At 39.6% G+C, this 19679-nt stretch overlaps 1 protein-coding gene across 1 annotated transcript in view; it reads left to right on the top strand.

The window, feature by feature from the left end:
• Positions 1 to 19679, top strand: part of GUCY1A2 (guanylate cyclase 1 soluble subunit alpha 2) — a 169229-nt gene that overhangs the window by 6141 nt on the left and 143409 nt on the right. The window contains exons 2-3 of the mRNA XM_061991878.1: positions 7649 to 7710; positions 11817 to 11938. Coding sequence (XP_061847862.1) covers positions 7649 to 7710; positions 11817 to 11938 — 184 coding nt within the window. The remainder of the gene's footprint in view (positions 1 to 7648; positions 7711 to 11816; positions 11939 to 19679) is intronic.

Raw genomic sequence — 19679 nt, 5'->3', positions numbered from 1 at the left:
GTGGCTGGCAGACCAGAATGTCACAGCACCAGGGTTAATCCCACAAAATCTTTCTCTAATGTTTTGCTGTTCTCTGTCTTTCCTCCGGCCAAAGTGTGCAGATGCAAGTAATAGAGAAAGGTGGTGTAAAGTAGAAGGGAATGTTGTGTTTATGAATATATGCCCCTGTGTAGCAGTGTGCAGTCATGGCTACGTCAAAATGAGGGTGAATGTTCTTTATTTGCAACGACTTGAGCTGAGACAGTTACCACTTCACAGCAGTCCCATGTACTCCTGGTGAAACTTAAAATACTAACCCTGAGAAAAGCCCTGTCCTTCCTTACATCTCCTGTGCTGATGTTAAAGGCTGTTACAAAACATTTTGAGTAAAGGAAAATACTCTGCCTCATACCTAAATTCTTTGTAGATATGTCTGCTTGCTAACTCTCAATCTGAGTTTCAAAATGAGGAAGAAAAAAAATCACTGGTTTATCTATAGGTCTCAAAGGGATAAGCACCTTTGCAGTTTTGCATATGAGATTACATCCAGTTATTCTGAGGAAATTGTGTTTGTTCTGTCCCAGCAAAAGAAAATCCTGGTGAAGGACTGACGTGGAAAGCCTTTAATTTCCTACCTGTCTGCTAGAGTAGCACCGATGATTTTACATAGTAGATGTGAGTTGCATTAAAAGATGAACAGGTAGCATTAATGATACATCATCTAGTATATTCTTGTTTACCAAATACATTCTTTCTGCAGCACAGAACAAGTCTTCTGTCCATTACAGACATGGCCGAACTTCAGAGATGAATAAAGTGATCCCAGCCAGTATTATGGATAGCACCCTGAAATATTTATCCTTCACCGTCAAGTAGCTAGACTAGGTGATCTAATAGGCAATTTCCATCCATAATGTTTGTTATTCCTCTAGTTGAAGGGCAGCTGGGGATGTAGGATTTAACATTTCTAATTATTATTTAGCTCTGCTTTATTTCTTCAGTGTTTGCATTGTTGCTACCATGAAATAATTTGGGGTAAAATTCTTAGTGTTATTTATTAAACTAAGGCATTTTGTCTTATGTGCACAAGTATTTGTGAAAAGTAGATCAGTTTGCATGAACCAAGGAGCAGAATGGTCTCAGGTTTAGATGCTGGGTGGTACTGAGCTCAGGCGTTGCACCCTCTCCGTCTCCTGTCTGGATCATCGTGAGGTTGTGTAAGGGAGCTTGTTTTGCCTCCCAGTCCTGGAGGCAACAGTACCCTCCTGGGGATTCTTCGTCTTCCTCTATTAATACCAAATCTGGTGCTAGTCACGGAGATCTGCAAGCAGTTGATGCTTTTACGGAAAGCACAGACTTCTGGAATCAGGAAGCTGGTTATAATGAAGGAAAAATGCATTTTAGCTTGTACAAGAAATAAATGAGTGCTCCCTAAAGGCTTGGAAGCTAGAAGGTAACAGTGTATTTTTTTTTCCTGATTCTATTATCAAAAGCACTATTAAATGCCCAAAGATTTTTTTTTTCCTAAAAAATTTTCAAATAATTGAGCATATTGGGATTCTGCTTCTCCATTTCTGTTGACTGTGCCCTTTCATTCCATTCTTCAGCTATTGGGAAGGGGATAGGGAGGGATCCTGGCTGTGCAGGGCCTGCAAGGACCTGCTAGGGAGCCTTCTCCTTTCTGCATTATCATAAAATTGCCAGATGTCAAAGGACTTCTCGTTTTCTTTTTCAGTTCTGTTTTTCCCCTAGTTGCAGCAATTTTCAATGCTTATCTCCCCACTTCTGGTATTTGGGAATGTTGATAAGTATTTTTCTTTAGCTGGAGCCTTGATTTGTTGTTTACAGTCACTTTAACATCAATATTTTGGTGACTAGGAGAGGGAAAGAAAAGTTTTCCACTGCTTTCATAATCATGGGGTAAATATTACAAATATTTAAAAAAAACCCAGACTGGTTGTGAAAATGAGATTAAATATCAAATATGAAAAAAAGAAATGTTTTTGTTAATAAATGATCACCAGCAGTGAAGCCAGCAATTAAAGTCTTACACATCTACTGAGTTAGTGATTGAATACTACAAGTTTGAAGCATGTAGAACTTTGAGCATCAAAGTGCTGTTTTGGCTGGGGTTTGTGGTAGCTTGCCTCTCTCTCCCATAGAAAAAAATGTGTATACCTCCAGGAAGGACTTTGCAGCTCCCCAGGGCACAGGAGTCTGGAGGAGGCTCCTGACTCAACAGACTTCCTCAAAGACATTCTGATAGAAGCAAAGTGATTTCTAGCTGAGCCTGTTATGCTCTTCAGTGCTTCATGTTTAAAATTTTAAGCTCTTCAGTTTTTAAAAGCATGACTGCTGAAGCACTTCTGAAGCTCAGCTAGGAACCACTTCGCTTCTACCGGGAAAAATCTTTGAAGCCTTCTTAGGGTTAAGGAGAAGCTGTCTCTGCACCTGGCTACTCCCTTGGCTCAGACCACCCTGTTCCATACAGTCCCTTTCTTCTCTAATTCTGATTATCTTAGGAGGCAAAAAGAATGGGATGAAATATGAAACTGCATTTATGTAAACTTAGACTGTCCTCTGGGATATTGTGTGCAGTTGTGTCATCTCAGAGTGGGGTTTGTCTATACTTAAACATTTAAAAGATGTTTAAGTCTAACTCAGTAACTCAACATCTTTTCTAGATGAAGGAAAGAGACAGGTATTTCTAAAGACTGAGTCCTCAGGTGCATATTAGATGCCAACTGTAGGATGAAATTAATCACTTTGGGTGCCTACAGTTGGGCAGAAGAGCCCTACCATTCATTTTGAAAGGTGTTGCAATCAAATGAAAGACATTTCAGAGGCAACAGAGAATGACTAGGGAATAGGCTACAATCTCTGTCATCTGAAAAGGCTTGAAAGTTTGATTGCCTTGGGGAAGATATTCTTAACAAGGATGCAATTAAAGTGGGAGTCCTCTCCTGTTTGTCTCCAAAACTGAAGGCAATGAAGTTAAGAGAAAATTGAACTCAAATAAAGAAAACAAAAGGTACAAAATATTTCAGCTACATATTTTTTGTTTTTCAAAGAAAGTTGCCTGAGTTAGAAAACCTGGAATACTTCAGGTTCATTTAGACAAATATCTTCATAAAGTTTTTGTCCAGTTAGTCATAAAATTGACCTTGAAGAGCTGTTACTCCTCAGCTTCAGGTCTTACACCATTTTCACACCACAGGAGAGCAGGGTGAAATGTAGCACGAAGGGCAGATTTCTCTAGGAGTGCATGCTGCAGAGTGACAGCTGGGAGAGTCATGGCGGCTGCCATGGCGGAGATGCCACTGTCAGCTTTGCTGCCTCCCGGTCTGCACCAGCAGCATGCTCTGGTTATAGCACTGAGGTGCCAAGTGGAATTGCTGGAGCAGACAGCGAGCAGGCTGTGTGCTTCAGGGAGGATGGACAGCTCATTCCAGAGGCCCTGCAGAGCTAAGAACATGAGCCTCATGTTGAGAGGAAAGAGGGAAAAGAGAGATAACCCTTGAGAGTCAAGGATGGAAACTCCTGAGATCAAGGAGCCTGGAGTTATGACAACACAACTAAGGCCGTTTTCTACCTGTGGTTCAGTAATTACAGAGCAGGTAGAGTGCCGTGGAAAGATGGGAGAGATGACCTCCTTTGGGATGAGGAATTGAAGCCAGCTGAGCCTCAACCATTAGAGGATCCAAAAACTCTTTCCTGAGGAGGCACTCATCTGCCTTACTGCCTCAGGAGCTTTGCAGCTTGCCAAGACCTTGGACATAGTGTTGCAAAGAGGCTGCCAAGGCTTGTTTGTCTCTTGGACTATGACCGTTGCTGCTCATCCATGTGGGCAGCCATTGATACAAACAGGGGAGACCTTGAGTATATCAGGAGGAGACCACATGGCTTTGATTGCAAGGACAAAGGGTGTGGGTGCCCAGCTAGTGTCTCCTCAAGTCCTGGCGAGGGAGGAAGGCTCTGGTTGGAGCAGCTACATCTAGTAAGGCAGTCCCCACCTGTGTGGCTGGTGTTGCTGTCAGCGCTTTGGTCTCCAGGGGCATGGGACGCTCTCTGAGGAGCAAGGAGTGGTTACCAAGACTGGTATTTATCTAGAAAAGTGAGCTGAGGGTGTCTCTGCTAGCAAGCTTCATAAACTTGTGAAGAATGCTTTAAATTATGCTTGTCAGGGAAGGAGTTTTATTCTCTGAAGAGAAGGGAGAGCAGTGAAGGATTATCAAAGGAGCAACAAAACAGGAGAGGCTCTTACACTCATCTCATGGAAGGCAGCTCTACTGGGAGCCCATCTCAAGTGCCCGTGACCACAGGCAGGCAGCATGGGGAGCGAACGGGTGGCATTAGACATCTCCATGCTGCCACTGAGCTCAGACCTCCTATCGGATTGCAGACATCCTTTGTATGGAGTGTCTCTCAAGATGGGAGTGCTTCAGAAGATGGACTCAGGCTCTTCAGGAAGGATGGGCTGCACTCTACACAAAGAAGTGTCAGCAATAAGTGAGCAGGTCCCTTTGAACAGAGCAAGCTGGCCAAGAGCATGAAGGTCAGGAGCAGGAGAGATGAGCAGGGGTAGTGTGGTGGTACGTCTGCTACATATTGATTGGTCAAGAAGTGGAAGCAGGGGAGGCCTTTAGATAGCTGGATGGAGCTTCAAATAGCAGGCCTTGGTACTCATGGGGGATTTCACTCAACACAAAATCCACTAGAAGGGCAATAGGTCTGGGCACAAGTGATGTTGAATTAATTCAGGGAAGTCTATAACCTCTGGCACGCAAAATATTGATCTGAGTATCTTCAGTGTTCCATTCTACCTTATATATCATCATTACAGTTGGAGCTTGGGTATTATCTGCAATGGGAATTCATGGATTAATTTGCAGTTAACAATAGCAATACTGTCATGTCTTGATTTGATTTGCCCTTAGAAACATGAGCTGATGTGACTATTCCTTTGTAATTCATACCAAATATTAGTAAATCATTATAATCAAAATGAATTGCTAACACTTATTGGTTTAGGTAATAGTTGCTGTTTTACATTTATATTAAATCTTGCATTTTAAGTGGTCGTGAAGCTTTCAAACTTCTCCAGTAAATAAGCGCCACTGGGTACCTCCCTGACACAGACTTAGGAGGTGTATTGTTATAGGCTCTTTTATTTCCCTGAATGGCAGAACTATGCTTCTTGCATGATGTTTCATGCTACTAGGAAAAAAATAGCTATGTTGCCTTCATCTAATCTTGCCACTAGATACAGAAAAGAGGTGGAAATATTTTCCTGTGCACTCCCTCTCTCATGGGCAATGTATAGTCAGTAATGGAAGAAGCCGTACACCAGACTATAAGGGGACTATAAGCAGAAATCATATCTCTTCTCTCTGTTTTGTGTGGTCATGACCATAGTTACACCATTACATCTTTAGCAAAACATCATTCAGAGTGATAAAATGCAGCAAAGTGTGAAGGTGAGTGCAGTGGCTTTTTATCCATGCACAGTAACATACTGTAATAATGCTCCTCAGAAATGAAGAAACCCTTTGTGACTCCTCAGGTCAGTTTTCATACTGGCTGTGAACATATCACACAGACCTCTGTTTATGACCAGTAAATCCTATTTTTTTTTTGTACTTAATTATACTTAATAAAACAAGAACTCATCCAGGTGGGTTTTGAATGTCTCCAGAGAAGGAGACTCCACAACCCATCTGGACAACCTGTTTCAGTGTTCCTTCACCTGAACAGTGAAGAAATTCTTCCTTGTGTTTCTTTGGAACCTCTTATATTCCAACGTGTAGCCATTGCCCCTTGTCCCATCATTGGACATCATTGAGAACAGCCTGGAGAAGGGGATACTTTTTTTGATATGTGGTGATTTGATTCATATAATGCTTCTGTTGTATTTTGAAAGAGAATATTTATCTTTTAATGCATAGGAAACTTAGCTCCCACAGAGAAGACAAGTAATTGTGTGATGCAGAATTAACACCCCCCTTTCCCCCGTCTTTCATTGTGTACATCTATTTGAGCTTATTTTTGTTCATAGTATCATAGAACAGTTTGGGCTGGAAGGGACCTTTAAAGGTCATCTAGTCTAACTCTCCTGCAGTGAGCAGGGATATCTTCATCTAGATCATGTTGCATAGCCTTGTCCAACCTGTCCTTGAATGTTTGCAAGGATGGTGAAACTACCACCTCTCTAGGCAACCCGTACCAGTGTTTCATTACCCTCATTGTAAAAAATTTTTTCCTTATGTCTAGTCTGAATCTACCCTTTTTTACAAGCCCTACTAAAAAGTCTATCCCTATCTTTCTTACGCACTTGTTAAGGGCATGCACTTCTACCTATTTGAATTCAAAAGGGTAGATGTGTTCTTATAGATTGGTATTAATTTTTTTTTTAATGATTGTACAAACCTAGTCCAGCATGGTTTATGTTTTTTTTCATTCCTGCTGTCATTAAAACAAACTCCTCCATATGCAAACTCAGGAGTAAGAGAGGGTAGAAAGCTCATCTCTTAAACTGCTGAATCTGTGCTGCATTAAGCAAAATCTGAGGCTTTCAAAGACGATAGCAGTTTTAAAATTTAGTTCTTCTAATTAAGCAGCATTTCAGCTATTACTTTCCAAAACAATTAGATGTCCTTTCCAAAAGGTAGGCAAATACCGAATATCTCTAAAATATGAGTGTCTGCTGCTGTGAATCTGATAAAAACATGCCTGTGTGGCTCTGACAGAGAAGGAAGGCTTAGAAATCCCAATTGTGTACCTTTGTCTGAACTCTATCACCAGAAAAAAGTGGAGAGATAATAAACCTCAGGCTTAGTACAAACTAGTGATTTTGAAGGAATGATGTTTTGGCATAAATAACTTGGAAAATTCAAAAGAGAATGACATGGACTTCACTTATGCGTTATTTACCTAAATATCTCTATGAATCAATTAAAAGTAATAATAATAGCCTCAGCAGCGGTTGTACTATGGTAAATAAACATGTAAATGTACGTATGTATTTTTGTGAGCACTTTAGTAGTAACAGTAATGCAAATAAACACACACATATGCACATATGTAATTTGGAGAATACCTGTTAAAATGAAACAGCATAGAAACGCTCAAAGCATGTCATGATTTTCTTTTGATGGACTTGAGTTTCCTGATAATTTAAAAGATGACTGGAGAGTCACAGCTTGTCAGGAAAGTATGCCAAAATAAATTGTGCCTTTGTAATATTCTTTAGTATAAAAAGCTCTAGGGAGCTTACAAAGTTTAAAACCACAATGCTTTTTCCTGGTAATAACTTCATCAGAAAATAATGGCTTTTTCTTGCAGAGTTAAAAAAAAATAATTATTTTAAATTAATGAGATAAATGGTGGGTGATAGTTTTTGAGACCTAATAGTGAAGCAGCTCTTTTGATATATACAACTAGTCATATAAGCAGTATTATTTATGCCATATTATAAAATTCATTACTATTAAAATGGTGAAGGAACATTCAAGGAATTAATAACATTTCATATCCCTTGTTGCGATGGGAATCTGGCAGGTAGAAGATGAGGAGGAGTAAAGCCGGAGAAAAATACTGTGTTAAATGATCTACTATTTAAATGTACTATTCTTCCCTATTCTTATTTTTTTTCTGTATTATTCCTCCGTAGCCTCAGACCATTCAGCAAACTCTTCAAAGGACGCTGCAGTATTTTGAGCATCAAGTTATTGGGTAAGTGCTAATGTGAAAGGTGCATGGCAATGTTTGGCTTTTTGCTTTGCAAGTCACAGCCTTGTGTGACATCTTTTTAATTTTTCTCTCCAATTCTTTGACGTGCTGTGGAGTAACTATACGTACTGTGGATGTTAATGAGAAGGTGCTGTCCAGTCTTGCTTCCATGCAATCTCGTCACAGCATGACTGCTCCATTAACAGTAATGTTTCCTATGTAAGGAGAGTAAGGAATGTTTTTGTAAAAGTATGAGATCTGTTCCAATATACTTTTCACAGAGCTATCTGAGAATTCTGGAGAAGATATTTATACTATGACCTGACGTCCAAGTCTTGCAAAATCCCGCATCAGTGCTTTTTACATACATACACTGTTACATAGTTTTTTATTTGCAGAAGCAGAGTTGAAAGCCACCTCCAAAGAGTTCATTGAGAAAGTTAATATATGACTGAGGAATAAAAAAAAAAAAAAAAGCAACTGTCATGATGAAAACCTAAGGCATTCTCCTATGTATTTATTAAAATAATCTCCTTTCAACCTTTTCTGTACTTACACAAGTATTTTCCTTACCTGGGCATGTATTTTACTGTCACAGATAATTTACTTGCCTTAACAGAGACAGAATACAATGAGTGCATGTCTATAGCTATTGAATAGCTGTGCCATATGGCAAATGAAGAATGTTGTCCTCTGAATTTAACTACACAGATGTAAGGGATCATTGTTTCAAGCTGCATGGAGAACCGTTTTAGAATTTATGACAGTTTCAAAACTTGGTGCACTGGAGGGAATTGTCCTTGCCAGTTTATCAGTGTTTGGTTAAAATGTACAGGGAGCCCAAGCTTGGTGGGTGGTATCTGCAATATTAGCAATCTAGCTAGCACCTGAAGGCAGGAAGGGAACCAGTGTTGAGAGGTAGTTATGATGTCTACTGTGGGCCATGCCAGGGGAGAAGCCTTCTGGCTGCCGATTTTTTTCAGTTGCTGAAAAAAATTGCTTGCAGTCTCACATTAGGAGACTCCAGAAAAATGATATAATATCTTGAGGAAAGTCTGTGTGCAATAGCAAAGTGGCCTTTTATTTATGGCCACATGTGGCTTAGATGACCTTTTTTTTAATGTCCAAAGTGTATCATAGAACCATAGAATGGTAGGGTTGGAAGGGACCTTTAGAGATCATCTAGTCCAACCCCCCTGGCAGAAGCAGGTCCACTTAAATCAGGTCACACAAGGAACATGTCCAGGTGGGTCTGGAAGACCTCCAAGGAAGGAGACTTCACGACCCCTCTGGGCAGCCTGTGCCAGGGCTCCCTCACCTGAACAGTGAAATAGTTTATTCTTATGTTTAAATGGAACTTTGTGTTCCAGCTTCATCCCATTACCCCTTGTCCTGTTGCTAGCTACTATAGAAAAAAGGGATGCCCCAGCCTCCCAACACCCACTATTTAGATATTGGTAAATATTAAGAAGATCCCCTCTCAGCCTTCTCTTTTCTAGACTAAACAGCCTCAATTCCCGCAGCCTTTCCTCATAAGGAAGATGTTCCAGTCCCCTTATGGTCTTGGTGGCCCTGTGCTGGGATCTCTCCAGCATTTCCCTGTCCCTCTTGAGCTGGGGAGCCCAGAACTCAACACAGGACTCCAGATGAGGCCTCACCAGGGCAGAGGGGGAGAAGAACCTCCTTTGACCTGCTGGCCACACTCTTCTTGATTCATCCCAAGATGCCATTGACCTTCTTGGCCACGAGAGCACATTGCTGGCTCATATTTAACTTATTATCAATCAGGACTCCCAGGTGTCTCTCTGCAGAGCTGCTCTTCAGCAGGTCAATCCCTGTCCTGGTACATGGGGTTGTTCCTTCCCAGATGCAGGACTCTGCACTTGTCCTTGTTGAACCTCATTAAGTTCCTCTCTGCCCAACTCTCAAGCCGGTCGAGATCCCGCTGAATGGCAGCACAGCCTTCTGGGGAATCAGCCAGTCCTCCCAGTTTGGTGTCATCAGCCAACTTGCTGAGGGTACACTCTGTCCCCTCATCCAGGTCGTAGATGAAGATGTTGAACAAGACTGGCCCCAGAATTGATCCCTGTGGAACTCCACTGGCCACAGGCCTCCAACTCGATTCTGTGCCAGTAATCACCACTCTCTGGGTTCTATAAAAATGGGACACTCTGACAACCTGTAATTCCTGAGACTTATGATACCCTGACTCAGTTTTTGTAACATGAGTATGGTTAAAGTAGCATCTGTCTCTAGTGGATGTCCTATATTTGTCCTGTCCCATGATCTTTTCTTTGGTACATACTGTGGTGCATTGAGCTTGGCCAACTGCCAGACCCCTGCACAGCTGCTGTGCTCTCTCGCTCCCTGTCCCCAACAGAACAGGGGGAGAAAATAACATGAACAAAGTTTGTAGGTTTACATAAAGATGTTTCAGACTCTTCTACCTCCTCCTGCGCTGAGTAGCACTGGGGAAAGAGGATGTGGGTTATAATCAATTCATAACACCTCATTTCTTCTGCTTCATCCTCCTCATGTTGTTCACCTGCTCTAGCACAGACTTTCCACATGCTGCCACTTCCTTCAGGGTACATACACCTGCTCTGGTGCGGGGTCCTTCATGGGCTGTGGGACAATAGCCTGCCTCACCATAATCTTCTCAAAGGATGAAGAGGAGTCTCTTCTATAGTGTCTGGAGCACCTCCTCCCCTCCTTCACTGAACTTGGCATTTGCAGAACCGTTTCTTGCAGTACTTTTCCTCATGCCTCACACTGCCATGAGGTGTTTTGCCCTTTCTTAAATTCATTTTCTCTGAGGTGCCACTCATTTGGCAGAGGCTGTGCCCTCTGCTGAGGCCATTGGAGCTGGCTGGAGCCATCTGGGCCCTGTGCAGGACAGCCCCAGCCTCTCCTCAGAGAGGCCCCTGTGCACTTACATCCAATACAGTGTAAATGTTCATCAAGTGTCCCATCCTGGCCAAGATAGAATCATGGAATAATAAAATCACAGAATCGTTTTGGTTAGAAAAGAACTTTAAGATTATTGAGTCCAATCATTAATGTAACACTGCCAAGTCAAGCATTAAACCACGTCTCTAAGTGCCACATCTACATGTCTTTCAAATCTCTGAATCCTTTCCAGTCCTGTTCCACAAGTGTTGGCAACCCAGGTGCTGAGATTTTGCAAATGTTAACCAGATAAAGAGTCAGACCTTAAAACTGCTATTCATAAATTGTGAAGTAAAAAGAAAGTATGAAAACAATACAACTGTTAATAAAATAACTAATTAGAAAAGTTTTTCTCTGTGCATTGAGCTAAATCAATTTTATATTCTGCCAGGTGCATCATCACTCTACTGCAATATTTTCTTCACTTGTATTCCCCTCTCTGTCCTCATTATCACCTGGATAAAGCTTTGTTTTAAGCATAGTTTCAGCTTCTCTTCTGTTTCTGTTGAATTAAGGAAAAATGAACCAACAAAACCTGAAACGAACACAATGATTTAAATGGTAGCTACTTTCTCACTGATCAGACCATAGCTCTGTGCCTTTTATCAATGTTGGCATTCTTTAAAATTTTTCTTTAACAGGCTACAAGACAAACTTTATTCTCAGTAGTGTAGTGAACGGCAGGTTAACATCTTTCTGCTGAGATCTTTTCAGAAGGTAATTCACAGAGAAAGCTAGGTTTTATACTTGCAGTACTGATGCAATGTGATGTGGAATATTTATTATTCTTACTAAATACTTGCCATTGCCTCATGAACATCTTGCTTGGATTTTAATGCATAACTTATAGACAACACTCCAGTTGGAATGATATATGACAGGTATATATGAAACCCTTCCCTCATCTCTCAACCCTTTGGTACTATTTTTTTCTTATGTCTTAATTTTCATTACAGATAATATTCCAGATTGTAGTATAATACTTGAGATACTCAGGCTACTAATTTATTGTCATCTATGTGTGATAATGCATGAATGGAAAGGGGAGAAGAGGGAGGAGATGAGGGAGGCTGAAGGCATCCTTTGCCACCACTTCTGAAAGACATTTATTTGCCTTGCATCAAGGAGATGATGTAACTTTTTAATCTTTTTTAATGTAGTTACAGAGATGCAGAGAAAAACTTTCACAACCTGTCAAACAGATGCTCCTATGCAGACTGCTCTGGCAATGAAGAAACTGAAGACGTCTCAGGAATTCTCCAGTGTACGGCTAATGTACTTGGTATGTATTTTTTCAAGGGAATCTCAAGTCATTTTATAGGGGTTCTACACAACAACAGATACCTTCTGTGGGCCTGGTGGATAGAGGGCTTGAGAAACACAAAGCAGTATGTACTTGAGACATGAAGCATTCTAGAGACTTAAATTCACAATGGTGCAGCATGGGAGGGCAAGAGACAGTGGGGCTAAGTCGAAACAGCAGATATTTAATCTTGTTTTTTTTTTCCCTGGTAAGGACAGTCAGGCAGGTGCAGAGGCTGGCCAGAGAGGTGACATATCTGCAGTCTCTGCTGTTGCAGGTTTCTAACCCCTGCTGTATAAATCTGTGAGCAACCTGGCTTGCATCACCAGGTAACTCACGGGGTCTCTTCCAGCCTGAAAGCCTCTCTGATTGAGGCCCAGCTAATCTGATGCAGCTATTGATACCATGATGAGGTCTTTGCTACTTGAGTATTGAGCTTTTTTCCTGAACTTTCATGTAGCTGTAATGTTTCCTTGTAATGTTGAAACCCTCTTTGCTCTTCCATTTGTTGTCTTGGTAGGTTGCTGAAGTTGGGGTGGAAGGCATAAAAGATATCATTCTGGTTCATAATAAATCTCCTTTCAGCCAGTAATATACAGTATGAACCTATGACATTTTTGTGGGATTATGTAGTTAGAGACACTTTCTTCACCAGGAGGCACAATACAGAAATCTGACTGTGTATGGTAATTAAAGATATTTTTTTACTTTCCATGCCAGGGGACATTCTGCAAGGTGCTTGTTACTGTCAGGGAGTTTCTGAGTGCCTTTAACTGCTGCTGGGAAGACACAGTACTTGGAATTTTACATGTTTGGTCATGGAGGGAATTTAGAACAAATTAAATTGTAGATGTGTCCAGTATTAGTTACCATATTTTTTAACTTACATTTTAACAAATTGATTGATAGCTTTCAGAAACAAATGCTATGAGTGATAAGGCAGGACTCACACAAAGCAAAGACTTTGCCTATTATCCTGTGCATATTAATATTATAAGAAAGAAAATTGGACATTCAGTACTTTTTTAACCATAACACTAAGTATGTGCTCTAAGAAATAGTTATGAATACTTTTTCATCTTCAGAGAGCTTTAAAATCAATATCTTAGTCCTGGTCCCTTAACATAGCTGAATAATGTGCAGCTTATTTTTTCAGTGGTAACCTCACAAAGCGTGTGTGTCAGGGGCAAATCAGACTGTTGGCATCACAGTGTAGCAATAACATCTAGATGTTAATGTCTTGAAGAATTATTAATGTGGACTTTGTTTAAAATAATTTTGCAGAGACTTACTCTTGGAAAATGTTATCTTTTAAAGAATGAATTTGACTTCATAGCAAAAAGAAAAAAAATTAAATCAGTGTGAGCAGCACATTGGAGTGATTTAAAAGCAGTGCTTCTTTCCTTCTCCTTATCTGGGACACGAACATAAGAGAAAGAGCAGTAAAACCATCTTCTTCATTTTAATTGTAGCTCCTGTCACAACAGGTAAATAATTAGTGGAGGTTGTGTAATTAATTTTCACATATACAATTATTTTTCTGGTTGAATAAGGATTAATGGGAGCTGCTTCTATGCAAGAAGGACGTAACTACTAGGGTGTGTACCTAAAGCAATTGGCGTTGCTGAGACAGGAGACAAAAATGCATCTGACTGTGACTGAGGCTTGAGAAACTGTTGGGCCAAATCTGTCTCTCAACTTATTTATATGAGCACTAACAGAGACTTTCTATCAAAGGCTGGAAGAAAGTGTTTTCTTAAGGGTGCTTGGAAGCAACTTTCTGCTCTCTTACCTTAGATAATGCCAACATCATTCATCTCTTCTGACCTAACTGCCTTTGAAATAGTCATTTGACATTTCTTATTCATCAGAGGACAGCAAATGCTGAGATCATTAGTAAGCTTGGGAGGTTGTGAGAAGATGCTTTGCTTCAGGAAGGACTTGATTCTCTCTGTCTCCTCGCTGAGTTCCTCCTGCTACAAGTCTGGACATCAATAGACAACTTCCTGCTTTAATCCACTGTAATTAAGGGACCCACATCCATCACACTCACATGCTGTAAACCACGTCTGGTACTAGATCAGTGGCAAAGCTTTCATTTGTGCTGACAGCTTCTGAGGCTGTAGTATTTTTATTTATCTTTGTATCGTTACCTAAATAGTCCAGATAGCTTTATGATGGACTCTGCTTGCTTTAGTTAGCGCGTGCACACTTTTACCGTGTCCTTCATAAGCATATAGAATCATAGAATCATTCAGGTTGGAAAAGACCTATAAGATTATTGGATCCCACTGTAAACCTATCACTGCCAAATCCCCCTAAACCATGTCCCTAAGTGCCACTTCAATACATATTTTAAATACCTTGAGGGATGGTGACTTCATCACTTCTCTTAACAGTGCATTCCAATACTTGACAACTCTTTCAGGGAAGACAGTTTTCCGAATATCCAATCTACATCTTCCACTGGAGCAACTTTAGACCATTTCCTCTTGTGCTGTCACTTGCTATTTGAGAGAAGAGACCGACCCCCACCTCACCACAACCTCCTTTCAGGCAGTTGTAGAGAGTGATAAGGTCTCCCCGCAGCCTTCTCTTCTGCGATAAGGTCTCCCCTCAGCCTTCTCTTCTGCAGGCTAACCAATCCCAGCTCCGTCAGCCGCTCCTCATCAGACTTGTGCTCCAGACCCTTCACCAGCTTTGTTGCTGATCTCTGGACATCCTCCAGCATCTCAATGTTTTTCTCGTAGTGAGGGGCCCAAACCTGAACACAGTACTTGAGGTGTGGCCTCACCAGTGATGAGTACAGGGAGGCAATCACTTCTCTAAGTCCTGTTGTCCAAAGGGAAACCAAATAAGAATACACTGGAAGCTGTGAAAAAGAGAAAAGAAATCCTAGCTTCTAAAGGGAGCCTTATAAAGTTCCCTGTTGGAAAGATAATATTTCAAAGAATAAGCACTGGTGTGTTTTATCCTGATGACAGTACTTTTCACTGGATAACTAAGCAATGTTCAGAGCAGACTGGTGGTCTTAGTTTGAACTTATTTAAGAAATAATGATAAGAAAAAGTTTCCTATCATGAAAAATATTATGTGACTGATCATCACATTTATTAGGTTACTGTAAATTTATATTGACGTATGTTTTAGAGAAAGATTTTACCAGAAGAGATTTGATCTTTGGCAAATTTTCATTCTTCTGTGCCTCAATTTTCCATCTGTGAAATGGAGATAACAGAGTTTTTTTAATCTTTTAAACCATATGTCAATGCTACTGAAATTTTAACCTTCTGAAGGCAAAGTTTTTTTTACCATTTGTACATTCAGCATTTAGAGCAATGAAAAACAAATTTTGCTTCGTACTGCTTTTGTCTCTATAATTTTTTTTTAATAATTGTTTTCAAGTAAGATTAGAATGTGCATTCTGACCTAAGTTCAACTAGTCAGAAGACATCCAAGTAACTGCAAATCAGAACTTTGGAAACATAAAAATAAGGCCGAAATTTTTTTTTTTGTTGTTTATTTATTTGTAATTCCTTCAGTAAAGAATTTATTCTGGGACGTGAAGCCTTTGTTACGTGTCTCCTCACACAGAGTGGTGGGAGTTGGAAAGGACCTTTAGAGATCCTCTAGTCAAACCCCCTGCAGAAGCAGGTTCATCTAGATCAGGTCACATAGGAACATGTCCAGGAGGGTCTTGAAGATCTTCAAGGAAGGAGACTCCACAACCCCTCTGGGCAGCCTGTGCCACTGCTCCCTCACCTGAACAGTAAAGTAGTTTTTTCTTATTTTTTTTTCTTATAGTTTTTTTAAAACTATAAAATAATTTTTTCTTATTTTTTTCATCCCATTACCCTTTGTCCTGTTGCTACCTACAATAGAAAAAAGGGATGTCCTGACACCCACCCTTTAGATATTTGTAAATGTTAATGAGATCTCCCCTCAGTCTCCTCTTCTCCAGACTAAACAGCCCCAGTTCCCGCAGCCTTTCCTTGCATGTAAGATTATCTTTTGGGCAGATATTCCAGGCAGATCTATGCTGCTGAACTTTGCAAAGCAATAGAGGAATGCCTATTTATCATTTTTTAGCTCCGCTGTGTACTTCTGATATATCACACTTCTGATATTTCTCACATCCAAAATGCATACATATCTAAGATATAAATTGTACAGCCTTCACCTCAGCTCCTCCACACACTCTTTTAACGCACTGCACACATTTCATGTAGCTTTTGTGGACGTGAACTCTTTTCCACTCTTATTTAAGTCCTTCACCAAAAAAAAAGGGAAAGTGAATGTAATGAAGTTAGTTGCCTGTTTTACTTTAAATGGCATTAGTGTTTTCTTTGGAGCGTCTTTGCATATTGCTGAGAAGCTCTGTAATCTGTCCTAACTTTGATAATAAAACTACTGAAAAGTAACCTAAATTTATAAATAACTGCAAAATAAAAGTATTGTGCATAATTTGTAAAGCAGAAGCAGATATTTGTACCTAGTCTTCAATGACATGGAAGAAATGTTGCCTTGGAAAGCATATTTGTGCATTAAACTACAATATCTAAATTGTATGTACCGTAGCACCATGCTGCATAAATAATACTTGCAACATCTTGGATACACAGCCCCAAGTTACATATGCACTTCATAGTTATTTCAACAAGGAGGCCTGGAGAAATAATTACACCTATTTGATTTTCTATTGCTTAAGATACAGCAAAATACCATCTTCTGTTTTTTAATTCAAGAAATTATACAACAAAAATCTTTTTCATCTACTATAAAAATTTGGCTTCTAAAATCTTACCTTCTAAAAAGTTACCTAATACTCATTTAAAAATGCACAGCGTAAGTGAGCTTCCAAGTCAACTGTGCATGTGGGCTCAAATGTATTGTAAGATTTTTTCCTTTGAGGGCTTCCTAATTTACTAGATTATTATAATAATATTCATCCTCTTGATTTTGCGTCTGAGAGTGGTGTGAGAACTTTGCTTCTCTGTCATTTCTAAGTGTCGTATGTTTCTTGTGCATCTTCTGTATGGAAGATGATCAGTCACAGTGACGAGGAAACTTGAATGCCCTGATGATAAATCATGTGGAATCCCAGCTCAGAGCCTGGTCTTATCAGGAGGTTATAGATCTTGTTTCTGGGTTTAGCCATCCCAGGACATCGTTGTTATAGAGGTTTGGAGAGCTCTTTGTCTGGGTCACATTTGCTTGTGGCCACTGAAAAAGATACATGCTGTAGCCTGCTTTATAATGGGCAAATTTATCTTGCAGGGCTGTTCCTTCATTTTATGCGAAGGGCATCATTTTGTAGAATTCATTTGTTCTCTATACATTTGTCAGAATGGAAGGTCTTTGTTTCCTTTATGAACCTAAAAAAATCTCAGCTCATAGTCTGACCTAGATACTGTAGTTAGAGAGGGATAAATCTGGGATAATTCTGCTAGCTATTAAATAATAACAGCATATTAGTGCTGAGAAAGTCTACATTTGAAGAGGCAGGAAGTATGTTGAAAAGAAGATCCTAGGACAGGTCTTCAAGAACCACCTGGACGTGTTTCTGTGTGACTGATCTAGGTTGACCTGCTTCTGCAGGGGGGTTGGACTGAATGATCTCTGGAGGTCCCGTCCAACTCCTACCACTCTATGATTCTACAACAGATCTTAGCCTACCATGAGATCTGAGCAGGTGATGTAATTGGAAAAGATGGACAAGAGTTTGGCACGCTGGCTGCTCAGCAGAATTGTAAATGCCTATATATTTAAAGTACTTAATTTACTATCACTTTCTTTTTCCTTTGAGCTAAGAACTGCAAATAGTCATTAGAATTCACAGCCTGATTTATAATTAAAGTTGTTTGGTTTACAAATGGTGTGAAAGGAAATGTTACATGGCCCAGAGGACTGGTGATACTCATGGATTTTAATAATACGCAGAACTGTATCCTGGAGGTTCTAAGCTCTACACATATAAGACTCCTATTATTTAGCAGATATTACAATGCACTGGCAGTACAAAAGTAATGTAAACAAAAATAACATAATGTGATTTAAAAAATAAGCTGAATACATCTAAATTATAAAGGGAAAAATGTTTATATCAAATGGCCTTAGACATCCTACTCTACTCATATCAAGGCTCTTTGTTGTTAGAATGCAGATGAACTACCAGCAGATAGTAAGCAGTTTGAAGTTATGCTGTATATTAACATCTTGTAGAAAGTGATTAAAGTAGAAGACATTCTGGCCATGATTCATTAACTGAATGTAGGTGGTTGCCATTACTTTAGGGGCTGTGAGGTATCTTTTGTGACCTTCAAAAATGTGTAGGTCTCCCTTATGACCCATATCCTGACAGATAAAACTATTCTTTTGTATATGTCTTGGATACCTTATGAAGATTCAAGTAGCATTACATTGCTTTTTTTTTAGGCAGCTGAATTGAGCTCTTTATATATGTGAGGAATTATGAGAAATGATTTTGCATTTCATGGGAGAATTTTTTAGATTTCATTACAAGTTTATTCTTTCCAAGTTCTGCTCCCTATGTCAATTCAAAGACATATATACTCATTTTAATGCAAAAGCAAATGAAACAACTCTGTTCTTACTGGCATTCGATCTCTAGACTTAACATGAAACAAACTGGATCTGCCTTATTTTTAGGAATCACCAATCTAGTGATTTCAGTTTTCCTTTAATAAACCCACTGCAAATCTAAGAAGTGAGGTTTCCAAGATGTGCTGCAGGATAAAATAGTGATAGTCTTGCTTCAGATAGCATAGCTTTACCTGCAAGAGTTGGTTGCTGCTGAAAATAGTATACGGGGAAAAAAAAGAACATTTCCGGTTCTTAATATGTCAGATGAGCTTCCTGTGTCAGCAGTTTGGAGCAGAATCCTTTACATGAGTGCTGAGCACAGGTGATCTGTTCCTTAACAAGAAGTGGTGATTACAATGATATCTCTATGAGATCTTATCTCTCACTGTAACAGGAAAAGAAAACATCTCATCAGACTTGGTTAAAACACGTATTACAGGTGAACAAGTGTAAAGAACTTTTTTTTAACAACATTCTTATTTTTTAAATTAAATCTTGAAAGGTATATAGGCGCTGTTTGGTACTGTAAGAGAAGTGTAATATACATGTCACAATTCTGTCAAAACCATATGTAAAGATATAAAATGTTAGTGTATATAAAATCATATAAAAGGATAATATAAAAATACTATCTGGATTCCCAGGATGATATAAATTAACCATCATAATGAATTAAGATCCAAGTCCTTTATACAGTACTTAGATGGTGGTACGAGGCTCACATACAAGCCAAATGATTCATCTAATGTACCTTCAGCTTTAGCTTGTACACGTCAAAACCATTTTTATTGAAAGAATAGATGTTGCTTTCCCTACCATCTTAAATTATGCTTTGGAATTCTTAACTGCTACCCGGCTTTCTGTCCAAAGGCTATTTAAGGAAAAGATCTTACTTGTGCCAAGAATCTGATAATACAAAACCACTTAAGACATATTTGCTATAATTGAAGGCGGCAGATTCTGCTTCCTTCCACAGTATGAGTTCTGGAATGGCATATTGAATTGTCCCAATGTCTGACATTTACAGATTCTTAATGGGTGTCCCAGAAAAACAGGTGTTTTTCAATGCCAAAAGAATTAGATGCTGGCCCCTCTGCAACCATTGTCTCCAGTATTT

Source organism: Colius striatus, chromosome 1 (genome assembly GCF_028858725.1).
Source record: "Colius striatus isolate bColStr4 chromosome 1, bColStr4.1.hap1, whole genome shotgun sequence".
Classification (NCBI taxonomy): Eukaryota; Metazoa; Chordata; class Aves; order Coliiformes; family Coliidae; genus Colius; species Colius striatus.
The sequence above is the reverse complement of the archived record's forward strand: the minus strand, read 5'-3'. Positions and strand labels throughout refer to the sequence as shown.